The sequence below is a fragment of the Patagioenas fasciata genome, chromosome 10 (assembly GCF_037038585.1).
Source record: "Patagioenas fasciata isolate bPatFas1 chromosome 10, bPatFas1.hap1, whole genome shotgun sequence".
Classification (NCBI taxonomy): Eukaryota; Metazoa; Chordata; class Aves; order Columbiformes; family Columbidae; genus Patagioenas; species Patagioenas fasciata.
This window is the reverse complement of record NC_092529.1, coordinates 2,119,577-2,143,800: the sequence shown is the minus strand read 5'-3', so window position 1 is coordinate 2,143,800 and position 24,224 is coordinate 2,119,577. Positions and strand designations below refer to the sequence as shown.

At 53.9% G+C, this 24,224-nt stretch overlaps 1 protein-coding gene across 7 annotated transcripts in view; it reads right to left on the bottom strand.

Annotated features, from left to right (window-relative positions):
- Positions 1 to 685: 685 nt before the first annotated feature.
- NCKIPSD (NCK interacting protein with SH3 domain) overlaps positions 686 to 24,224 on the bottom strand; it is a 43,547-nt gene continuing 20,008 nt past the window's right edge. For 5 of the 7 annotated variants that reach the window (XM_071812918.1, XM_071812919.1, XM_071812920.1 and 2 more), the window contains 10 exons: positions 23,698 to 23,785; positions 21,444 to 22,060; positions 14,289 to 14,459; positions 12,765 to 12,851; positions 11,274 to 11,412; positions 7,802 to 7,882; positions 6,757 to 6,885; positions 4,886 to 4,978; positions 2,865 to 3,037; positions 686 to 2,329 (listed from right to left, as the gene is read on the bottom strand). In XM_071812918.1, the coding sequence (XP_071669019.1) occupies positions 2,126 to 2,329; positions 2,865 to 3,037; positions 4,886 to 4,978; positions 6,757 to 6,885; positions 7,802 to 7,882; positions 11,274 to 11,412; positions 12,765 to 12,851; positions 14,289 to 14,459; positions 21,444 to 22,060; positions 23,698 to 23,785 (1,782 nt within the window). In that variant the 3' untranslated portion in view covers positions 686 to 2,125. The remainder of the gene's footprint in view (positions 2,330 to 2,864; positions 3,038 to 4,885; positions 4,979 to 6,756; positions 6,886 to 7,801; positions 7,883 to 11,273; positions 11,413 to 12,764; positions 12,852 to 14,288; positions 14,460 to 21,443; positions 22,061 to 23,697; positions 23,786 to 24,224) is intronic. The other 2 variants (XR_011740649.1, XM_071812923.1) reach the window with 2 other exon arrangements.

Genomic DNA, 24,224 nt, shown 5'->3' with positions numbered 1-24,224 from the left:
TTTCAGGCAGTTCAGAGATCAGAAGGTCTCCCCTCAGCTCCTGTTCTCCAGCTGAACCCCCCAGGTCCCTCAGCTGCTCCCATCACACTTGTGCTCCAGCCCCTTCCCCAGCACAGTAGTGATGCAGATTGGGTGACGCTCGCTGTGTAGCTGGGACACGGGGTGAGCAGCCCCCAGGGACAGCGATGGCTCAGGGATGCTGACAGAGGCTCCTCTCCTATGGCAGCCAAGGCTGGCTCCAGGGATCACGTAACCATTCACTACACAGAGCAAGGGAAGCGACCATCCTGAGTGCTGTCAGCCTCCGCATACCATGATTTCCCCCACAGTGTTCAGCGAGACACACCGCAGGGCCACAGGCCCTTGGGAGACACCAGCCATAGCATCAGGAGCTGGGACGCAGCCCTGGCTCCATTTCTGCAGGCAGCAGTGCTTGATGCACCCCCCAGATGTGGGGGGCGCGCAGCCTGTGCCAGGCGTTTACACCTCGACTCTCAGCCAGGAGCAGAGAACAGCTTCCCCACTGCCCTCCCACCACCCACACCCCAAAAGCAGCACCCGTGGGGGTCAGCTCCCGTTTCCTCTGTGGGCAGATGGCACCCACACCATCCCTACCCCCTTCAGTCCCCCCACAGCATGGCTCACCCATAACAGGATGGGGCAAGCAGGGCTATGTTCACAGAAGTCCAGTTTAAGACATTTTTATTCCTCTGCGTGTTACACTTAAGTGTTTAAGAAAATACAGGATGCCTTTGGACATTCATACATTTTTTTACAGGGGAAAAATAGGTTTCTCTACGAGGGTGGTTATGAAGCTTTGGGTGTTCCCAGGCTGAAATCGGGGGGTCCTTCCCCCCTTGGCTGCCAGGCCAACCCTCTCCGTTCCTGAGCACCACTGCTCGGCCCAGAGGCCAGGCCTGCAGGGCAGAGCTCCTGCCATCACCTCAAGCTAAAAAGAAGTTAAAAAAATACAACGCCCAGTATTTCCAGTTCAACTTTCCAATAGCTCCTACACTAGATACTACAAAGGAAGAGCTGGAGACAGGGAGTGACCAGACCGCACACAGAAATATCTAAGAGACCCACGTTAGTGCGTGTGACTATCTGTAACAGGGAAACAGGTTAATCCCGTGTGCTAGAAACCTACAGAAAACATAAGCAAGGGTTCCCCGCGCTCGTGCAGAGTCACAAACAGCTACTGGACACCAGGCTCGCGCTGCCACGTGGGGAGGGAGGGCAGCCAGGCAGAGCTGCTACGAAGCTCAAGGCAAGAAATGCACACGCTTGACGAACAGAGCGCGCCTGCCCGCGCACAGCCCCGGCAACGCTGCCACAGGCGGCAAGTGGCAGCTGTCACTTGGCAGGACGCGTCTTTGCGCCGTGTCCGGGCCAAAGGCTCACCAAGGGCAGCATCGCCCGTGTGGTCGCTGCTTCTAGGCTGCCACAGTGTGCGAGAAATTCAGATTTCAACGTCACTAGAGAAAGCGGATTGAAAGAAAGCAGCTGCTGGGGTAAGACCTCTATGAGCCTGGGTGGGCTGCTGCCCAGAGGCAAAGCTGAGGGCCAGGAGGGAGCGACGGGCTCACCAGACAAGGCGTTGGACAGCGAGCGAGCTGCCTCCCCGTGGCAGGGCCGCAGCACATTGGCACTAGCAGCAGCAAACAAAACAGATGTTACGAAAGCTTCTTCCAAGAACCAGCGGACTCCACTTGGTCACTGCAGGGAGAAGAGATGCATATGGAGAAGAAGTGACACTCTAAGCCAAACGCCTTTTGCTTGGGGACCTCGGGACACCAGCGCAGCCGAACACGCCCCACCTCGGCTGTTGAAGCCCCTCGCCGCTCTCTGCCCTTCCCGCGAACACCGGCTGCCTAAACACCTCCTGCCCGAGTCCTGCAGACAAACCACGCGCCAGCGCCCAGCCCGTTCCGCCTGTCCCCGAGCACCAGGCCCCGGGGACACCCCATGCCCTTCCTGCTGCTGGCGTCTCTAAAGGGCCGGTGAACATCGTCCCAACCTCAGGGGTACAAGGTATGAGCTGTACGGGAAAGGGATGGGGAGAAAGTGTCAACAAGAGACGTCGTCGATCCAAGTGGTTCCAACTCCAGTCCAAGCCGAGGGGTGGTTAGCTGGTACCGGGGGAGATCTCTGGGAACTCCTTGTAAATCTCCAGGATGATCAGTTTGTCCATCTGGCACTGCTGGCTCTCCTCCTCCTCGCCCAGGATGCGCTGCAGGATGCCCTGCAGGTCGGCCAGGCGGTGCTGGTGCTGCAGGTAGGGCGTGGAGCGGATGATGGCGTGCATCAGCGAGAGGTACTCCATCCTCAGCTGCCGGGCGACAAAACACAGAGCACAGTGAGGGACTGAAAATGAGATAAACAAGCGCGCCAGCCTCCATTAGTGTGAGCACGGGAACAGCTGCTGCTGCCCCACCAACCAGAGCGACTCCAGACATCTGCTTTTCCTTAAGGCTCATTAGTAGCTATGGAAAACTCCCATTTTTCCCACAGCAACCCAATGCTGCTCTTCACCCACTCTCAAACATCCCCTGCTTCTTGCAATACCGATACAGAGAGATCCCTCCTACTACCCCTATCCCCAAAGGTCCCTGCTCAGAAGAGCACGGACCACCAGAAGCTTGGCAGATCTTTCTTCTAAGCCGCCTTTCTACTGCTGTGTGCTGGGCAGGATAAACCCCCTCGCTTCCTCCTCATCCCCCAGGGTTGATGTGAGCACCCAGAAACGTGCCAAGCCCAGATCACCACCCTTGACCGCACCATCCGGCCTCTCAGGGTGCCAGGGGCAACAGCATCACTTTGGGACTGTGCTCCCTTCCCCGGTGCCCACGGGTTCCTGCGAGCACCTTGTCTCCTGGGGAGAGATCCGCGATCTGCCGCACCAGGATGTCGATCAGGACCATCATGTCCGTGTGGTAGAAGATGCTGGCCGTGTCCTTGCTGGCGAAGATGTCCTGCAGAAACTTCAGCACGGAGTGTGGCGGCTGAGGCTGGTGCTTGAAGATACAAACTGGATCATCTGGGGGAGGCAGACAGACTGTGCTGAGCCACACGCCCACAGTTCCCGTCTCATATTCAGCGCTCATCCCTTCATTAGACCCTTAGAGGAGGCTGTCCCCACGCTTGGCCAGCTTTTGTGCTGACAGACCTCATCGCCTTGCACAAACCTGCGTAATCAGGATGGCAGCTCTGCAGGGCGTCAAGCCCAGACCCAACTCATTAGCATTAGCATTAATCATTGTTTATGTTTCACCTACCATCCCAGGTGAGAGCTCATTAGCACACCCCCTCCTGGTGCCTCCCCCTTCTGCTCAACAGGCTACCACTGATTTTCTATCCCGGTTTATTAAGTTTGGCCCAACAACCCCTCTGAAAAACCTGTCCCAGAAATGAGTTTTCACCAGGGAGACCAGGCTGGTGCCATCCTGCAGCAAGAAAAGAAGCCCCTCCAAGTGCAAATGAGCCATCACATCCTGTTCTCTTCCAAAGCACAGAGTCATTTGTTTGGAAAAAACCCTCAAGATCATCGAGTCCAACCATTAACCCACCCCTGGCATTGCCCCATGTCCCTGAGAACCTCATGTCCGTCTGTCCAACCCTCCAGGGATGGTGACTCCAGCACTGCCCTGGGCAGCCTGGTCCAATGCCCCACAGCCCTTTCTGGGAAGAATTTGTTTCCTAATATCCAATCTAAACCTCCCAAATGGGGCTCCGTGCCACTGCAGCCCCCCAGCAGTTGTCAGGAAGGCAGGGACAAGAGAAGCATCTTCATTAGGTTGTGCCCCCCTCTTTCTTCCCCCAGCCCTTGCAGGAAGGTGATCCCTGCAGGGAAAAGGCTGAACAAAGGCTTTGGGAGGAGGCCACACAGAAGAGCACTGAGATGGAAGCTGATACAGTGCGGAAACAGTGATTTGCAACCCCAAAGAGAACTAAAGCCAAAGTAAGATGAGCTGTGATGAGTTATTTACCAGCAGATCAAGAAAATGAATCTCCGGCAGCAAAGCCCCTGCGCTCCAGAAGGTATTAGAAAGCACAATAGTGGCACACGGCGCAGGCAGAGCCCTGGCACCGCTCTGCCTGCGGAGAGCTCCGGCTTTCTAGCAATCTGCTTGGCAAAAGCTCTCCGTGTGCAGTGGATCTCGCTCTGGCTGGAGCAGACACAAAGCTAAACCTGCCGGCCGTTCTGAAACGGGCAGTTCCACTCCAAGCAGCATTTTGGAAGGCAAGAGCTCCCTCTGGATCTGTCCCCTGGGGCCGACGATTGCCAGCACAGGCTGAGGTTTGCGTGCCAGCGCTGATGGAGCCCTGTCTGTCCAAGGACAGAAGTGGCCCAGGACCAGATTTTCTCCCAGACAGGAGCTTGCCTGCCTTGCAGCCGGCCATGGCTGATCCGCCCCAGAACGACACAGAAACGGCAGCCCCGAGGCCTCTCCTCTCCACCCAGATGCCACCAGCACCACTTTATTCATTGCGCAGCTTCATCCTCAGCAATGCAGCCCATCACCCTCACAGACTCAACGGGAGGAAGGAATTGTTGGCCCTGAGGGTGGTGAGAGCCTGGCCCAGGTTGCCCAGAGAGGTGGTGGATGAACCATCCCTGGAGACATCCCAGGCCAGGCTGGACGGGGCTCTGAGCAACCTGAGCTGGTGAAGATGTCCCTGCTCATGGCAGAGGGAGCACTGGGGGAGCTGGGGAGGTCTTTTCCAACCCAAACCATCCTGTGATTCTGTGAAGCAGCACGTCCTGCCTGAGCCCACAGCTCCTCAGCCACCTGCCTCCCCACCACAACCCAGCCCTTAACGAGCTGCGGGCTCATTGTCTCCCTGCACCCCCTGCCAGGCAGGTAACGGTGCTGCAAACACTCACCTCCCCTGTTCAGCAGCAGCAGCAGCTTTTCTGTGAAAGTCTTGACATTTGAGTGCTTGCTTATTGTAGTCATGATCACATTGTGTTCTGGAACTAAAGAACAAACCTGTTCAGCACATCCCTGTGTTTCCTGAAGGCTACAGTAATAAAAATATATAGCGGAGGACTCCTGTTTCGCATCAATGCTCTGGGGAGCTTTGGGGAACGACGGTCTATCCAGGCTATGAAACATTTCAGCCCCACAGAGCAGGTGGGAAGGGAGAGGGAAGGTGAAATAAATGCGGCAACAACGCATGAAACACCTGGGACTGCGTGCGCCTGATTCACGTGTCAGCTCCCGTCCAGCCAGGCAAACACTGCAAAATCCCGTGCAAAGCTTTCACGCTGTAGAACATCACCCCTGCTCACAGAGCTCCAAAGCTCCGCTCCCTGGTACCTTCACGCTCTGTAGCACCATGCCCTGCTGGGGTTTGTTACCTTCTCATAAGAAGAGGCGACCAGATCCCAGGAGCAACCAGAAGGGAAATGTTCCGCTTCCCAGCACTGGGCACAGATGCTGAGGACGACTTCTAGGAAATGTCCCCTAGAGCTGCTCTGGGGGTGATCTTTTTGTAATTAAAATAGGTTCACCCTAGCAGACCTTGTGTGTGTTTGCTCAGAGCATCCCAGCAGCACGGCGCGGCTGGCACAGGGCTGGCAACCCGATGATATTTCACAGGCTGCAATGTGCTTTAGGATCCTTTACACTGAAGGGCATCAATAAGTGTTTTCAGGGGAGTTTCTGAACTAACGTTGCACCACCGAATGGTACGACAGATGGACCTTGCACAGAGAGGAATAAAAATGCAATCCACTAATAAGCAACCTGATCATTTAACATGTTCTTAGTAGCTAAAGTCACTGCTCTTGGCTACAGCCCAGGTGGGCAGTAACCCCCAGAAACACGCTGCCTGTCGCGTGTTAGTGCCTAATAACTGCAGCCAGAGGTACCCGGGTAACTGCGGGAAGGGGCAATGGATGAGCAGCAGAGGTAACGCTTCACCAGCCTCTGTGCTATCAGCTTGCACATGAAATTACAAACTTTCACATATATTTTCACTCAGAATAACAAGTAAATTACTGGACATGTCCCTGCTGCTTTATCCTCCCCGCTCCTCTCCACAAAACCAAGGGTAAAGCCCTGAAGCAGAACAAGATGAAGTAATTAACTAAAGACAACTGGAGCAACAGGAGGTTTTGGGTTAAGGAGTGGTTTCTCTTAGCAGGATGTGGAACTGCTCTCCCACCGTCCAACAACAAGTAGTGAGAGAGCAAACGTCCTCCTCTGGGGACCAGATGTGACATCTGCTCCCGCTGGGGAGGGGGACAGAGGATGAGGACACTCAGGTGACAGCTCAGGCCAGTGTTGAAGAGCCTGGTCCCAACGCACAGGCACCGAACGAGCTTCCAGAGGCGCAGCCGGGCGAGCAGGTTTGTCCAGACCTACAGAAGGCAGAGGACTTTCCGGACTGTCACCGAGAAATGCCTGCTGAAGGATTTTTCTTTCCCCAATCATCTGTGCCTATGAGTTAAACCCCGCTCATGTTCTGCAAGTGCAGCCCAGGAGCCGCTTGATCGTGGAAGCAGAGGGAGAGAAACGCACTGGGCTCTGCAGAGCTGCTGCGCCCCAGGGCTCGGCTGCTTGGACATGGTCTCTCAGACCATTTTTTCCTCCAGGGTTTTGCACCATATTTAAATATGGTGCACAGTGTATTTCCAGAGGCTGGGGGAGCCGGAGCGGCTATCGCAGCACCACAAAGACCCAGCGAGGGTCTCGCTCCCCCGTTCCAGCCCCCCTGAAGCGCTGCCCAGCACAGCAGCGCCAAACCCACCTGGAATGTGGAGATTGAAGGCCAGAAGGACGTTGACAAATAAGTCGGGCAGCTGGTCGGTGGTGTCGGAGGGCAGCCCGTCCTCGATCACATCCAGCAGGAACTGCACAAACTGGGAGTTGAGATGTTCTGCGCAAGGAGAAAGAGGGGAGTTCACAGCACAGGAAAACAAACCCAGCAACCATGTAAGCCACTTCTCTGGGCTTTTATGCTTGAAAACCATTAGCAGAGTGTCGGTGTCAGCCTCCAGAGAGTTAACAACCCTGCAAGGGAACTAAACCGACCACCGAGTATCTCTGTGTGAGAGACAAGTGGCTCAGAGAACAACCCATGGCACAGGGGGACACTGAAAACTGCTCCTCCGCTGGCAACCTTTGGAGTAAATCAAGCACCAAATCCTGCTCTAGCTGTTGTTGCAGCATCGCTGCCACCCAGGAAGGCTTCAGGTAGGAAGAGATCTGTATTCTCCACCACTGCTTTAATCCATCTATTTAAAAACTAAAAGAAGCGATCATCCAGATCATTAGTAATAACCTATTTTTCAATTGAGCTCTTAGGAAAGCTCAGGAGCAAGTAAGCCCATCCGCAGGAAATAATTGCCAGGGTTACACGAGGAGAGAAAAGCAGGAGGTGTGAAGGCTCATTTCACAGTCTGTGCTGCACCGGCTTAAATCTTGTATTGTTACCAGGGTGTTAAGGTGAAGCTGCTTATAAAAAAATCTCTACTGCATTTCTAGGGAAACTGAGCCCAGTTTCCCAAATACGGGAACACGACGTGGGCTGGGGAAGAAGCGGGCAGGGGTTTGTGGCTGGAGGAAACAGAGGACGAAACAGGCAGGTGTGGCACAAAGCTTGCACTTTGTTATTGACTGCAATATCCTTAATCGTCCCTGTTTTTCCCAAGAGCTGGAAGCACCCAGGACTGCACCGTTCGGTGAGAAGGGAAACGGGGGAAAGGCCCCACCAGGAAAGGTCCCAGCACAGCCCGCATGTCCCACCACGGGCTCTGCTGTCCTGCCAAGCCGTACCCACCAGCTGCTCTTACCGTAGTGATGGTACGGCAGGGGCTCCCCCATGGAGAACATCATGGCCAGCACCAGCGCAGAGTAGCACATCTTCTGGTGATCTGCAAGATCGAGGTCCTGCCATTAGTTCTTCTGGGGTTGAGAAAAAACATCTCCCAGCTGCAGCTGGGAAGCCGCACGTCTAATACAGACATTTAACTGATTAGACTGCTCCTCGCTCCTATATTTACTGAGCAATAAGGGTGTTTTTTCCCCCCCTGTTTAAGCACACCACGCACCTTCTGCGCCACGTGTTTCCAAAGCAATTTATAAATAACCACAACAAAAATTCTTGATTTTTTTTTCTGGGCAAACTCAATCCGAATCATTAAAAACCTCCCCTGCGCAGTCCCAGGACACGTCCCGTAGTTATGTAATTACTGAGCCCACAAAAAGCATCCATCTGGCCACCTCCAAACGCCGCCTGTTCCCAGCGCCGCCGCCCCCGGATGGCAACGCCGCTCGGCACCGCGCCTGCGATCGCCACCGCGGCTCTGCCTGGAGCCACCAACGGTCCCCAGGGAGCCCAGATCGCTGCTCGTGACTGGGGCTGCGCGTCCGCCCGCCTCCAGGCACCCGCGGCTCCGGCGCTGGTACCTCCCGCTGGTTCGACGCAACGTTCGCTGGCAGCAGCTCGACCCGAATGCCCCGTGGAACCGCAGCCCTTCCTCAATTTTAATTTACAGATATTTGCAGAAGGAAAAGAAAAAAGCCGTCATGGCATAGGGTCTGCGTCATTATCAAATGTCCAGCTCAGCAAGTCCGAAGACTATAGGAAAAGGAGGATTATTTTTATAAATTAGGTTACCATGCATACTGGCTAAATAAAGTTCAGCTATATCTGCCAGAAGAGCCTAGGGGCACTTGTTACAAGGAAACTGAGGGTGTATTTATAAAAATCTGACCAAAACTACTTTTCATTAGAGGGGAAAAAAAGTCCCTTCAATGTGTGATGCTCCTCCCAGCAGCGCTGCTTCCCACACAACACCTGCTGGTTCCAGTGCCCCCTCCAAACGTTTTCCTTCTCCATGCACAAATCCATCCACCTCCCAGCACCTGCACCCTGCACTTTGGGTTTGACTGCACAGGCTTCGCCGTCACCGCTCGTGCCTGGGCTGGGCCAAAGGACTCGCAACACTTGGGTTTTACTGTAAGCACGGGGGGGTGGAAATGCTAACCAAAGGACGTGCAGACTTTGTCAGAGCTGCACAAGGTGCCCGAGTTCTCAAATACCAAATGCTTTGAGTAAAAATAGCTCATTTGGGGCTTAACCAGAGCTACTACAGCATGAAGAGTTTGCAGGAGAGCGCTCTGGACTGCGCGGCAGCAAAGGGAAGCAGAGACTGCTGTTTACTCTTGGTAAATGGAGACGGAGGATACTCAATGACTTAAATATTGTTCAGACTTATATAAGAAGCTCTTGGCTACAAGGTGCCAGCGATGCCAAAGCTCACCGCAGCAGAAAGAGAATCTGACAAACTGTTCTCCACATGATTTTCCATGTTTTCCTGCCCGGGTTCAGGAGTTGGGTACCGGAGGCTGGAGAGGCAGACACAGGGACCTGCTGCTCCCAGCGAGGCTTTCATGAGCAAAACATCTTCTCTCATCACATCAAAGGCAATGAAATAATGATCTGAGAACCAGAAGCCAGCAATGGATATGTGGTTGTAGCAAATACGGAGGAAGAGCTTAATTAGAGCTGGGAGGGGGGAGGGTGGTTTTACGTGTCCTTGGCCCATCTGCCATGAGCTGATGTCCGCTCGGCTCTGTCGACAGCAGACTCCACTACGAGGTGGCAAATCTTCTATTTGCCTGAGGATGCTGAATCAAAGGGTGCTGAAAACCAGCCAGAAAGCTGAACTTGGGGCAGATTAACCCAGTGAAATCAGCACAGACAAGTTTTTGGAGCGTCCCAGCTGCAGCGAGACTCATCCAAGGCTCACCATGCTGCAGAACAGAGTCCCTGCCAGCCAAAGCACAGCTTTTCATTTATATTTTTCCTTCCAGAGCAGCAGCAGTGGCTGCAAGAAAGTAAACAGCATGAATACAGCTCTCCTGGAGCAGGGGGACTCTGCTGACAAGGAACTGATGAGCACCGCTGAAGTGGCCGTGAAGGGCAGGAGAGACGCGGCTGTTGGCTCAGCATCCTGCAGTTCCGAAGCCTGCTGAGGTGCCGGTAAGAAAGCTGCTATTATGTGTGAAATGTATTTCTCAGAGGCTTTCAAAGACCTTGCTTCTCACCTCTAAACGCAGCAGCGCAAAACGCAGGCGCTGGGAGCAGACACGACTGCCTGCGCCGAACTGAAAGGAGCCCGACAGCTGAACACTGAGCTGCGACCGGGGTGAAAGTCACAATTATAGGCTGGATTATCCCCCTCTCTTCTCTTTGGAATTGTTCTGGCTAATTCTGCCTCGCTGTGGCTTATTATAAGCTCTTCTAACACTGATGGATGCGCAGGCCAGCGGCAGCAGAGGGAAGCGGCTGTCCAGGAGCAATAAGACCCAAGCATCTGGCAGCAGAACTGGCCAGCGGCCAACGCGCCTGCAGCAGCCCCAGGGTAAAGCGCCTTCTCATCAAAGGGGCCCCGCACGGAGCTTCTGCATCGCCTGCTCTTCAGGAACGAGCCGGGGGGGATCCCACAGAGCTGCCGCAGCCAGTTCGACGCTCCCCAGTTGCCGAGCGCTGGCACCAATCGCTCCGGTCCCCGCCATCCGCGGGAGGGATTAGTTATCCTGCAGTATGTCACGGATCAGCTGCTATTCCCCGGTTTTTAGTCGCAAAATAAGTGCCAAGTTGTTCTAGGATTCAAGGTCGTGTTGTCACACAAGGCAGTGCCTGCCATGAGCTGGCAGGACGCGCAGCAGTAAACACCGGAACGGCGGGAGGGAACCGCTAGTGAAACCACGTCTGAAGGACGGACACGTCTGGGTCACCGGTGGTCACCAGGACTGGATGCACGCACAGGACATCTGTGCAAGCGCCTGCCGTAAGCTGAGGGGATCAGGACACCGATTTATAGGCTCCTGTGACCAAAAGTGGTCTGTCGGCAAAGGAAAAGCAGCTTTTCGCCCTTCGCCTGTCCTGCCCATGTGTTACAGCAAGGAGGGAAAAACCCCTCACCGTGAAACGATGCCAGGGAAAGAAGAGATGCTGCAGAGCTGCGGGCTGGCACTTCAGGACACAGCGGAGCCATTTTTCACCTGCTTACAGAATCACAGAATGCTTGGGGTTGAGGGGACATCTGTAGATCCCCCAGTCCCAGCCCTGCTAACGCAGGGTCACCAGAGCAGATCGCACAGGATCCCAGGCAGGTTTGAATGTCTCAGAGAAGGAGACTCCATACCCGCTCTGGGCAGCCCGATCCAGACTCTGTCACCTCCCAGCAAAGATGTTTCTCCTCACGTTCAGATGGACCCTCCTGTGTTCCAGCCCGTGCCCGTCGCTCTGCTCACCCTGTGTGTGCGTCTGCATGTCCCGCGCCAGCTCCATCGGCAGCACCGAGTTCACGAGCGTCGAGATGACGGCGGCGTCCAAGCTGCACATGGCTCCGAAGCACTTCAGCAGCAGCAGCCGTAAGGGCACCCTGTGCTCCTGCAGAAACAATTCATTGCATGAAACCGTGTCCCAGATGAGGGCCGCTGTAAGGCGGAAACATAAGTGGCTAGAAATTCCCACTGTTGGGCAGCCACAGACCTTCCCAGGCTGATGCTGAACCCAGAAGCTCTACTTGCTTGTAGCTACAGCATAGGAGTCACTTTCTTATAACCTTCACAACTGGGCGGCTACAGGGTGTTGGCGCAACCAGAGCTCAGATCTGAAATGCCCCAGTTCATCCCCTAAATGTGATACAAACCAAAAACCCACACCCATCCCCAGCCAACTGAGGTTTAGCGAGGAGTCCCTCAGCACACCAAGGGTTTGCAAACGCTGCTTTGAAGGAGGTTTCCTTCACAATATCTGCAAATCCTCAGTGCGTGATGGTTAATGAACAGGATTCGAGCAGCTCCTCCACTGTGGAGCTATCGGGTTTGTGCTGGGAGCAGAGAGCATAACCAGAAAGTTTTGGGATGTGCAGGGAATTCCAGCAGAGATGATGCTGAACCTGCAGCTCCCACACAAGAGCTCTGGTGCTGGGGTAACCTCTGTACTCCAGCCTCGGCCAACAACTCCAGGGTTCAGAAAACACAAGTGAGCCAAGCCCTGGCACAACAGGAGACCCACCTCTCTCCACCTGGTCAGGCTTCCTCAAAATCCCAGTCAAAGAGCAGGCAGTGAAATCCAGCAGGCTCCAGTATGCCCAGTCTGCTCTTGGACATGCTACGGCCCCCGATGCTGAGCTCGGGGTTCAGACACACGAGTGCCAGATGAAAGCTAAATGCCACAAGGCTCGATGTGCTATAGCTGGGGATTTAGGGACAAGATGGGGACAAGTTTCCAACCCCCCCAGAGTCCTACAACAGCACGCTGCAGGAAGGAGAGGGGAAATGCAACACCACAGAGGCGTTGAAGGCAACACCTCCATTCCTTCCGCTGAATACTGATTTCCTTCCTCGCTCCCAAGGCTTCTGCTCACAACCTACTTTCTTGAGCAAAGCTGTTTACTGATGCACAGCAGCCGGAGCCTGTCAGCTTCCCCAAGGCATCCTCGGAAATCCTTCCTCTAGATATTAGCGACGCTGGTTCCGTCCCTCAGTGCAGCCAAATAAAAGCAGCGCCAGCGACCGCTTCCACGTCTCGAGCACCCTCTGCTCTCCCATACGACTCAAACCCATAGCACTGACATTCACCAGCACGCGAAGGGATGTGCTGCGGCTCCATCTCCTTCACAGCCCTGCACCATCCGGGGGGAACACCTTAGATATATTCCTCATAGCAACCCTGCTCCTTGACATCTTCAGGGAGATCTCAAAAAGAGAGAGATAGGATGCGTTCTGCCACCTTACCATCTGATAATACGCCACGAGGGACAGGACAGATTCAAACTCATTCTTCTTGCACATTTTCTTGCAAACTTCTGGGTCTGCGTCTGTCTGGAAGCAGGAATGAACAGGTCAGCCCAGGGACACACCAGAGCAGCAACGTGCCCGCCAAAGCAAGCCCAGAGACAGCTTGAGAAGCACCACCCCATAGATTCGGCATCAAAGGGAATTCTTGAGAAACTTCTCTGCCATGCAGCGTGTTTTGGGCTGAAAATATCTACAAACCCCATGACCTGAGCAGCACCTCGATGAGCACATCATGAAGCTGCACAGGGCAGCTCCAGCATCATTCCTATCCCGAGAAGAACTGTACATCTCCTCCCAGCCCTAAATTAGGAGGAAACGGTTGCACAAAATCCCCCTCATACGGCACATGATGAGTGATAAAGACACTGAGATTTATTACACAAAACAAAATATCAGTTCCGCTTAGGTCAGAACTGGAGAGGAATACAAAATAGGGGCCAGAGCAAACCCCACCCAGGAACCCACAAGACAGACCATGTCACTGCACTGAGGAGCAGCTCCCACATCGTCACACTCCCCGTACACAGGTGGGCTTGTACGTGCTGGTGACAGCGTGGGGACACCGTGTCCCACGGCTGCTCGCTGTGCGGATGTGCCTCTCCCGTACGCACAGATGTGGCGAGATGCTTCATACTTCCCTACAAAAAATACCTTGAAAGCTCACTTTCAAGGTAACTGAAGAATTTTGTTTGCATTTAATTTGGCTCACCCCGCGGGTACTTCCCAGCCACAGAGGACGTTATAAACGGAATATGTTTTAAATGAGCCGGGGAGTGCAGACTTGAAGGTTTTCTGTGGGAGGCTGGGTTTTCCTGGAGGTGAAGGGTTTATATTCTGCAAATACCACACCTACCAGGAAGAACGCTCTAGAGCTATTTGCAGAACAGCTCTAGAACCCCTTGCAGCACAGCTCTGGAGCTCTTTGCAGAACAGCTCTAGAACCCTTGCAGCACAGCTCTAGAGCTCTTTGCAGAACAGCTCTAGAACCCCTTGCAGCACAGCTCTACAGCTCTTTGCAGAACAGCTCTAGAACCCCCTTGCAGCACAGCTCTACAGCTCTTTGCAGAACAGCTCTAGAACCCCCTTGCAGCACAGCTCTGGAGCTCTTTGCAGAACAGCTCTAGAACCCCTTGCAGCACAGCTCTGGAGCTCTTTGCAGAACAGCTCTGGAACCCATGCAGCACAGCTCTAGAGCCCCTTGCAGCACAGCTCTAGAGCCCCTTGCAGCACAGCTCTAGAGCCCCTTGCAGCACAGCTCTGCAAGGTGGAGAGGAAGGCAGCTCAAGAGCGCCGCAGACCCCGCGCAACAGGCCAGGGCTTCACGTTGCCAACAAAGGATGCACAAGAAACCCACGTCCTCTGAAACAGCAGATCCGACGGCAGCACAGGGGCGAAGGAGCCAGAAGAAGGGAGCTCCACCGCCGCTGTCCGCCCTGCCCGTGCGGAGGGCCGCGCGCTCACCAGGATGCGGAGCAGCTCCTCCAGGTAGCAGCAGATGACGTTCTCGTCCTCGTAGAGCGCCCAGCTGCGCTGCTGAGCGTCGTCCTTGTGCCGGGCCAGGTCGGCGAAGATCACCTCCAGCCGCTGCTCGTCGTGGCAGATCTGGCCCGAGGGCAGCCCCGCACTCAGGTTCTGCACGACAGCGAAACCGCGGGTTAGTGGGTCCTGACAGCTGGGGGTTGCGTGGGTGCCTGTTTCCTCTAATCTGTGTCTCGGGACTGGCGGTTGACCTCATTCAGTCAAGAGCTGGCAGCGAAAAGACAGCAAGTTTAAGGCACACGCGTTATTTCAGCTCTCATACTTTTGGGTCCTCTACTGGCCTCCTTTCCTTGCACAGCTAATGCAGCAAATGAACCAAAATAGTTACCAGAACTGGCGCATGGTAAGAAAGTCTTTAAATCCAAGCTGCTACCATCCTGCTCAATGGTTATCTGTCTTCTGAGGCTGTTAGAGAACCCGAGAAACCTCAGCTCAAACAAACCTACACTCCTTTTTCCTTATTGCATTCAGTAACGTAAGGCTGATCCAGACAAGCCAGCGCTCCCAAAGCTGCGGGAATTGGTGCCCGAGTCCCTGTGAGATCACAGAATCGTGACCTCCCAGCACACGGGCAGGTCACAAACTTCCCACTTTGCCACAAACCAGCGCAGGGTAAACGCTGCCGTAAGGGGAATTATCACTCCTGTAAGAGGGGAACTCAGGCAAGAAGCCAACCCGGGTGACCACGGCCCCCTGCACGTTTCGTAACACCTAAAGGAAAACCCAAACCGCTTGGCCAAAGCACGGCGCTCAGTACCAGCTAAACCCTTATTTTCCATTCCCAGGGGGCGGCCAAACAACGCCGCATCTTTCACAAAAACAGGTCACCGAGAGCACGGGGCAACCCAGCCTCACCAAACCCACAGGTATTTATAACACCCTGCTACCCCCCCATGAAACAAACGAACCGCAGGCATCGGGCAGGTGCTCAGAGCCCTTCAGAGGACACGCCAAAACTCTTACATGTTAGTATTTTTCTTCAGGGTATTTGGGGGGTGAACTAATTAGGATTTCAATTTGGCACTTCAATTCTATAATAAAAAAGGATTCTTGTTGTTGCTGCTCACTACACAATTCTAGGCAGGCAGGTAGGAAGGCAGGAGCATTGCTGGGTCAGCACAAGCCTCTGGGCGCTCTGAGTACCTCGGGGTGTTAGTAACAGAATCAACTTTACAAGATGTTTCCTTCTATGTTCCCTTCTGGAACAGGTCCGGATGGGCCTTCGCTGGCTCTGCCCTGGATATCGCTGGATCTGTTACAGTTGGATTAACATTAAGATAGCAACCAACCCCTTAACCATAGAATTCTTGTATTCAGTAACCAAACTCTGTTCTTAAAGTTGACATAGATTTATGATATATTCTTTTAAAGTTGGTACCTTAGAAAATAACTGATAAACATAGCATCTTTTAGATAGACAGTTTGTATTAGAATAGGTGTGGAATATGCTAATGGTTGTCAGGGGTTGTGATGAATATGTATGCGACTAACTTGTATAAAAAGGTATAGTCTGAATCAGCCGTTCGAAGCCAGCTTTGGGTGCGAACCCCTGGTTTCCCAGCGCTGAAAGCAAGCGCCGCATATAACTACACCTGTGGTTATGTGTCCCGATTGCTAACAGGGGTGCTGCGGATGGCCCCCCAGAAACCCAGGTAACCGGCTGCGAGAGAGGACGGCGGCTTTCAGGAGCTGAGCACAAACCCAAGAGAAATCCCACTGAACGGTGATTTCTTACAGGAGCAAATGCGTTAATTAAGAGGAAGACCTACCACACCGCAGTGTCACCTGCCTGTCCCTGTGCGTCCCAGCTGTGTTCTCCATGTACGTATCTTACACTGAGCAGTGCAGGGCTGGTCCTGCCTCAGCCCGCAGCTGGGACGTCTTTTTGGATGAGCATTTTAACGAGTACTCGTTTTAATGACCACTCTACTCAGCCTCTTATCGCTAATCTGTTTCCCCCAATCCTTCATCTGCAGCCCTTACGGCTCCACCGAGCATCAAGCTCCTAATGGACTCGGATGAGATCAACCCATTAACGAGCTCGTCAATCCCACCGCTGTAAGGACGCCGTCTCAGCACCATCCTCAGCCCTTCCGTACCAGGTCAGGGCTCTGCTTATAAAACATCTTGGCAGCTGCTCCAACCTGCAGCCTCGTCATAAGGTCCCTTCCAGGAATCCACCAGAGAGCCCATGAGCAGGAGGAGGTTTCGCTATTTCTAACACCACCACTTCAAGTTCTCTTGCTGCTTCAAGTAGTTCCCTCCCCCCAGCCCAGCAGAACAATCGGCTGCAGGAATTTTGTTCCTCCTGAGATGCCTGAATCTATTTTTGGGAGCCTCATCACACCCAGGCTGCTCAGAGGTGGCCACACCTGCCCAGGTGCCATCATCCCAAGCTCTTCCTCCCCACCATCCCAGGTGCTGGATACATTTAAAAGACATATAGATGAGGTTCTCAAGGACATGGCTTAGTGCCAGAGTTAGGCTATGGTTGGACCTGATGATCTTAAGGGTCTCTTCCAACCAAAATGATTCTGTGATTCTCTGGATCACCAGTGCTGTGGACACACACGCATCTACCAGTTTCCCTCCAGATGAGCCCAGATGTGCCTGGGGCAAACCATACAGCAGGGTTTCAGACACATTTCAGGGGAACTGCTCTGGGAATTCTCTGCCAGCAAACCATCCCCATTACAAAAACCCAGCACTGACACTGCACTCAGGCTCCTCGGCAGCTGCTAAACCAGGTGGAACAGGGAGCAAGAGAGACTCCTGACTTGGGCCAGCCCAGCTCCCCAGGACAGGCCTAACTCCCCTCTCTGGGCAGCAGCAGGTCTGGGCACCCGGGGACACAGCCCCGCGGTGGGACAGGTCGGCAATGTCCCCTTCATAAAGGCTTCCCCAGCAATTACCACTAACGAAAGGCCTTGCCTAAGCACTAACGCATTCCTCCCACACTCCCCATTCACTTTTGTTATAGCATTTCACAGAGGAGGAGCCCTGCCTAGGCAGGCCGACAGTCCAGCCTAAGGAGGCAGCATTAAAAGCGCTCGCCCCGGTGACCCCGCTTTGTCCCCAGCGAGCAGAGGGACAAAGCTCCTGCAGGAAGAGCTGAGCCCCAGAGTAGTGCTGGCCTCGTCAAAGCAATTCTCCTTTAAGCAAAGCCAAGCTGATGAACCAACGGGAGCTGCACCGAGAGGCAGCCCGGGGGCTCGGGGAAGCGGATGGAGCTTGGCCACATCAGCCACCGGGTTTGTCACGGCCCCCTGGGGACAACAGGTGGCCACCAGGCACCGGTCAGAGCCCAGCACTGTGACGGAAACCCCTCCAGAAATACATCACCAACTTCCAAACCAGACCCTCCACCTCCAACACATCCAGGAACCGCCCGACCTAACCAGCCTGGGCCCATCTCCGAGCTCGAACTGAATTACACCTTTGTCAGCGGTTTTCAAGCTTAAATTTAAGGCAGTCAGAGATGAGTCTGAGTCACAAGTGCAATATAGCAATGCTAATTTAATAAAAAGCAGATAAGTGATTTCTAAGTGCTCCCTCCCAAGGTGTAGCTGGCTTGTGCATTAGGCAATTTTGCTCACCTCGCACTCCGCTTAATAAATTCTCAAATCAGCCTCCCAAGGCAAGACATCTACAGTGCTGCCCCCCCCAGACAGGAGATCACTCAGCGGAGCTGAAGGCGACCACGTATCACCGATACACACTAATCCCAGCGATTCTCTGGACGCTTGGAAAAAGTCAGGCGGCACCGACCTTATCTTTAGTCACATCCAAATTCCAAATGAGCTCCCACAAACGCCGGTTCTGGTTCAGACGATCACTGCAGCGATGCCTTTGACAGGTTTGGAATCATAGAATCACAGGATGGTTTGGGTTGAGGGACCTTCCCAGTGCCACCCCTGCCATGACAGGGACATCTTCACCAGCTCAGGTTGCTCAGAGCCCCGTCCAGCCTGGCCTGGGATGTCTCCAGGGATGGTTCATCCACCACCTCTCTGCCCAACCTGGGCCAGGCTCTCACCACCCTCAGGGCCAACAATTCCTTCCTCACGCCCAACCTGAATCTCCCTCCTTCAGTTTAAAACCATCACCCCTCGTCCTGTCACAACAGACCCTCAGCACATCCTGCCCAGTCACCACGTCACTCGTCAGGAACTGGTTCACGGACAAGAGGGGACATTTCCATGGCCAGGTCAAATCCTGACCCGGGGAAGCCAACTCAGCACGTTTGCTCCTGCAGATGAGGCTTCTCCAAGCAGTTTGGTACCTCTGAAGCGTTTTTTCTAAGGTGTGAGCACCTCAGCAGCCTCCTGGTCTTTGCTGTTCCCCCAGCACAGCCTTATGTCACCTCTGGAAAAGCAGGAGCACGAGGTGTCCCAACAGAAGAGGCTTCTTTTCTCCTAAAAACACGTTCCTGGGCAGACTCCTTGGTGGAGAAGGCGGCAAATAAGGGAGAAGTGCCACCGCATTTCAACCCTCAGAAGGCACTGGGGATAGGAGCGAGGCAATGGATTCTGGAATTGATTTAGTGAACCAGTGATCTGACTTCAAATTAGGACTGGAATGGAAATAGAAAAGATATAAGTAACTAAGCAATGTGATATAAAAGGTTGAAGCAGGTACGCCATCTGCTACGGGCAAACCAAAACTTCAAATCAAAGCTGATCTCTCACGCTGTTCCAGAGGGTGGAGGAAAAACCTTGAAAAATATACAAGAGGACTGACTGTGTATTTGCACGGACTGGGGCGTAAAGGGATTTCAGAAGCTACAAATTAACGAAAAAGCAGCCCTTGACCTAGAACTGACGACTCAGCAACAATTCCACACAGAACCCCCCGAGATCACGGAACCATTTGGAATAATGAACAACACGACGTGAACTGTGATAATTTGTACCGTTAAACTACGGCGGTGCGGCCGCCCCACGGCGACGTGCGACTGCCCCTTCGATTGTTAGAGCTGCTCCTTCTGCACCAGGTGAACAACCTGGTCTGGGGCCGGGCACCGATGCATCCGCACAGCCGCATCTTCTGCGTGGGATACACAGGATAAACAACCACCGCAAATGCAGCATTTACACCCCAACACCGTGCGAGCCCACCTGGACTGTCCTGAACACCGCTCGGGGTCGGTACCGGTGTCATGGCACCTTCTGCTGGGTCTCCAGACTGTACCGGCCACCTTTAAGTCCTGTGGATGTCCTAAATGACAGAAACCACATCAATCATGGGTAGATCCACACTCACCCTGCACCAGCATGGGAATTTCTTCCCATCCTTTCCACTGCAGCGGTGGCCATGAAACTGGGGTTTGCAAATCCCCTCTGCAGAAACCTGGCTCTCACTTCTGTGGAATTAAGCTTATTGTATCTCCAGAACAGGTATTAAAGATAAAAATAATATACCAAGCTCACCCAAGGTCCAAATAACAGAAAACTGAACTTCTTAGCATGTGAGCTGGAGTCAGAACATTTGCTTCGAACAGCAAAATTTGTGCTGAATCTCGATCGCCCATCAACACGGTTTTGTTACCGAAGTGGGAAGCAATTAACTGTTGGGTTATGGCCACAAACTGAGGCGCGCTGATTGCTTCTAGGACCCTCTGTTCAGCGCAGACAGTCAACCAGATTACGATTTGATCTCAAATTTGAATGCCGTTAGTTTTCTGTATCCCAGTGCCTCCGAACGGTTCATTATCATCCTGCCATTAGCGATGGAACTCCAATCTGAGATGCTTATACAAAACGTTCTCCTCGGGGCTGTATTCAGCAAGTGGGAGCTGCAATTTATTCTCCCTCTGACTGAAGCTGCCCAGGTGCATTTTGCTTTGCTGCAAGAATCAGCCTTTTATTTCCCTCCTCGCGTGTCTGCAGCAGAGCAAGGAGGAACAGACGATTGTTTTGGCGTAAGGTTGATTTTGAACAAGCTCAAGACAATTCCAGTGGCTGAAAAACTACTCTTCTGCGTCTTTTTTAAAAAGCAGGGCTGAGGTTTGTGTTATGGAATAGAGGTTCGCATTGATGGAAAACAGTTTTCATCGCTTCGATGAAAGACCAGGCCAGACACATGAAAAGTTTTGGATGCTCCATTGTCAAAAGAGACAAGAATCCCTGGGGATTTACAGCATGCGTAGGCACGCTGAATCTACAGAGGATGTGCAGCACTGTAGAGGAAAACAACTTTATACAATGCATTGGTTTATAAAAGGTTTCCATAAAGAAGCACTTGCTGCAAAAGCTTAATTTTCCTCAGCCTCTGTTTGTTGCATTCATAACTGAAAACACCTCTTTAAAAAGTCACCGTTCATTTACTTCTCTAATTCTACGCTGCCACAACGGTTCTCCACGAGCTTTCGACACCTCCTGTCAGAGCTTCCTCAGGACGTCCCAAGTCCTGCCGCATCCCTTCCCACCACTGCGCTGTCCCCGGGACCTGGAAGGTTGTCACCTCCCGCCCGCTGTGCTCCCGTGGTTCAGATCGCTGCCACCCACCCCAGCGCCCTCCACCCAAACCGCAGCGTCACCCACAGCGCTCACCCCTCCGCACAGCCACCAGTGCTCCCGGCACCAGGGGCCCCACTGCTGGTTCCACCCCCACCCTCAGCTCCAAACTTCAGGTTCTGCCCATCATCTGCAGCTTATTTGGGGAACAAACTCCTCTGTTTGCCACTTCCCTGCTAATAGCGCTCAGAGCTGGTTTAAAGCCCTGGTTCCCTTGGCTAGACGTCCAGCCCATCAAGCATCTCTCCTCCTACGATCTTGGTTATTACGAAAAAATTCTTCCTGGAAAGAGTTGTTGGGCACTGGACCAGGCTGCCCAGGGCAGTGCTGGAGTCACCATTCCTGGAGGGTTGGACAGACAGAGATGAGGTTCTCAGGGACATGGGGCAGTGCCAGGGGTGGGTTATGGTTGGACTCAGTGGTCTTGAGGAGCTTTTCCAACCAAAATGATTCTGTGATTCTATCTCACCTCTCATCCCAAATGTTAGGAGAGCTCATGGAGCTCATACGACCATCCGCCCGATGCCGGGAGGTGGTTTGCAGCAGCCCCCCCAGGCATTACCTTACTCTCCACCACCGAGATGAGAATCTGCTCCATGATGCCGCTGGTTGCTGGGACGGAGCTCTGGATGTGGCCGATGACCACGCCGATGGCCACGCGGGACAGCTCGTAGCTGAGGTGGGTGTTCCTGCGCACCAGCTCGATCAGTTCGGCACCTATCGTCTTGGGCACGGACGCCACCAAACCACTGGGTTCTGGTGGCACCGGCTCCACCGCGGCCGCCTTCTTCTCCTCCAGGCAGAGCGAGCTGAAGGCCTCCAGGCTCGCAGGGGCGGCCGGGGCAGCTTTCTTCACCTGAGAAGCCTTCTCCCCATCCACAGTGTGGGACCTTTGTGTCCCCCCTTCAGCCGGGGGTGCCAGGGCAGCCCTCTTGCTCTGGGGAGATTTGCTGGCCCCGTCCTTCGGGGAAGTCCCGTAGCGGGAACCGGCGTCCAAATTGCGCGTGATGGTGGTGTGGACGCTGCGGCTGGGGACGGGGGGCGGCGTGTTGGCGGGGCTGGAGGTGGCCGTGGGGAGAGCGGTCTCTGACGCAGAAGACGCGGTGTACAAGGTGTCCAGGGACGTGGTGCTTATGGAGGAGGCACTAGAAGCTGACCCAGGGATGATTTCAACAGCGTCTGAAAGGGAACAATTAAAAATGCCTTAGCAACAGCATCAAAGGGAAAACAGAGGAAAAAAACAAATTGCTACAGCACAGTCCATTAAAAGGCTCATTGTGCATGCGACCAGAGCAGTTTAACTCCTCTTCCTGCCTTACTTATCTCAAAGCAAAATTACACCAGTTCTCTCTGGAGCATTCCCACACAATCACCTCCTTAGAAACGGGAAAACTGCTCTATTGAGATGAACACCCTTCAAAGGGCTCAGTGTCTTACTGGGGAAGGGAGGGAGGGACAGGACTAAGGGACAGAAAAGTCCCCCTGGCTTAGCAAGGGTTCTTTTCTGCGTTCAGGTTCTAAGCCCTCACTTCTGAGAACTGCAAGACACCGAAGCCTTCGCACACCAGCTTACAGCTCCCTCTTGCAGGAACCCCAGTGACCACGCCACGGTCAGAGCTGCAAGGAAGGAAACGTTTGGCTGACACCAGCTCCCATCTCTCCCTTGCGGGACTCCCCAATATTTGATCTCGAGCCCTGGAGCCCCATGAGCATCCACTACTTGCACAATCCTCCATGTTATCAGCTCTGCTGTATTTCTCCCCCTGCTCTCATTCTGCCCGTCTCCAGCGGTGGTTCTGTCTCACTTTCCAAGGAAAAAAATCCACTACAAGCAGAGAGATGCTGAGATTTCTCTCCCCTTTAACCTGATCTAGTATATAATTTTGGTAAAGCTTATCCCTTTGTTTCCAGGAAGCAGAAATGTATCCAAGTCCTTCCCCGACTATGGAAACAGTGACTTGGACAAACACCGGTTTACCTTCATCTAGAGCTTCAGGAGAGCAGCTGATGTTGGGGAGGAACGTGCCCCACCAAAAGGCAGCTTCCCCACACCAGAGGAAGGGCTGTGGGACAGACACAGACACCTTTGCAGCAGCTCTGCGGGCAACTCCAACCCCTCCTGCCCCACTGCCCCTGGGAACCCTCCAACCGCTCCATCTGCCACTCGGTGCTGTGACCGTCCCAGCGCAGAAGAGCGCTTGGGCGAGCGGAGAGCAGCTCAGCAGGGTGACCACTGTCTGAGGCTCCTGCCTTCAGCCCGTGGCCCAGCTCCGAAGGGCAGGGAACAGCTCTGCCGTGGGAGACGGCCACGGTGTCTGCGGGAGTAAATCGCCAAGGTTGCGTGCTGGCCAGATCGGCCACACCAGCAGGCAGAGAATTTGCTCCTTGGAAAGCACGATGTCCCCCAAGGGCCACGGACAACGGAGGAGCAGGAGGACGCTGTACCCAGCAGCCATCCGCAGGTGCCTGGATCAGAGAACCAGAGTCATTTTGGTTGGAAGAGCCCCTCAAGATCATCGAGTCCAACCATAACCCACCCCTGGCACTACCCCATGTCCCTGAGAACCTCATCTCCGTCTGTCCAGCCCTCCAGGGATAGTGACTCCAGCACCGCCCTGGGCAGCCTGGTCCAATGCCCCACAGCCCTTCGGGGAAGAAATCGTTCCCAAGATCCAACCTCAACTTCCCCTATATAAATTCAGCATATATACAAGGATGCCCTCCTAAGCACAAAGCAAAAGCATCCAGGCACCCTGACTGTTGCATCACCCAGTGTCCGTTTCGTGCCCAGGATGTGGAGAGCGGTCCGTCCTTACTTTTAACGGGCCCGGCGATCTGCGGGTTCTTGCGTTTCTCCGGAGGCGGGGGGGTGACGGGCGCCGCGCGCCGGGGCTGCGGCGGGATCTGCAAGGCAAGGTTTCAGAGCAGTCAGAGGCGGTTGACAATAAAGACATTCTCTGTTATGAAACCTCCTTCCTCGCGTGCGTGTGTAGGTTTGTCCTTACATCTCTCTCATCGTTTGGGGAAGTTTTCTCAGGAGGACAGATATTAATAGGCAGCTTCCTAGAAGAACAAAGCAGGACTCACGCCTGCTTCATCCCCTCCCCGCGACAGGCAAAGCAGCCCTTGTTTAATTGCCGTGTTCGGCTGCACTCAGCGCACACGTCGTGTAGACCTGTCAAGCATTTACTCCTCCTTTATTCCAAACGCGAACCCACACACTCGCCGTGACTCCACATTACTCTCAACAGCTCCACGGCGGCTGCAAACAGAGCCCGTATTTAGACGCTCTTCTGGAGAGATCCATTACATCAGCCACAAATACCCTTGCAGAAAGACAAAG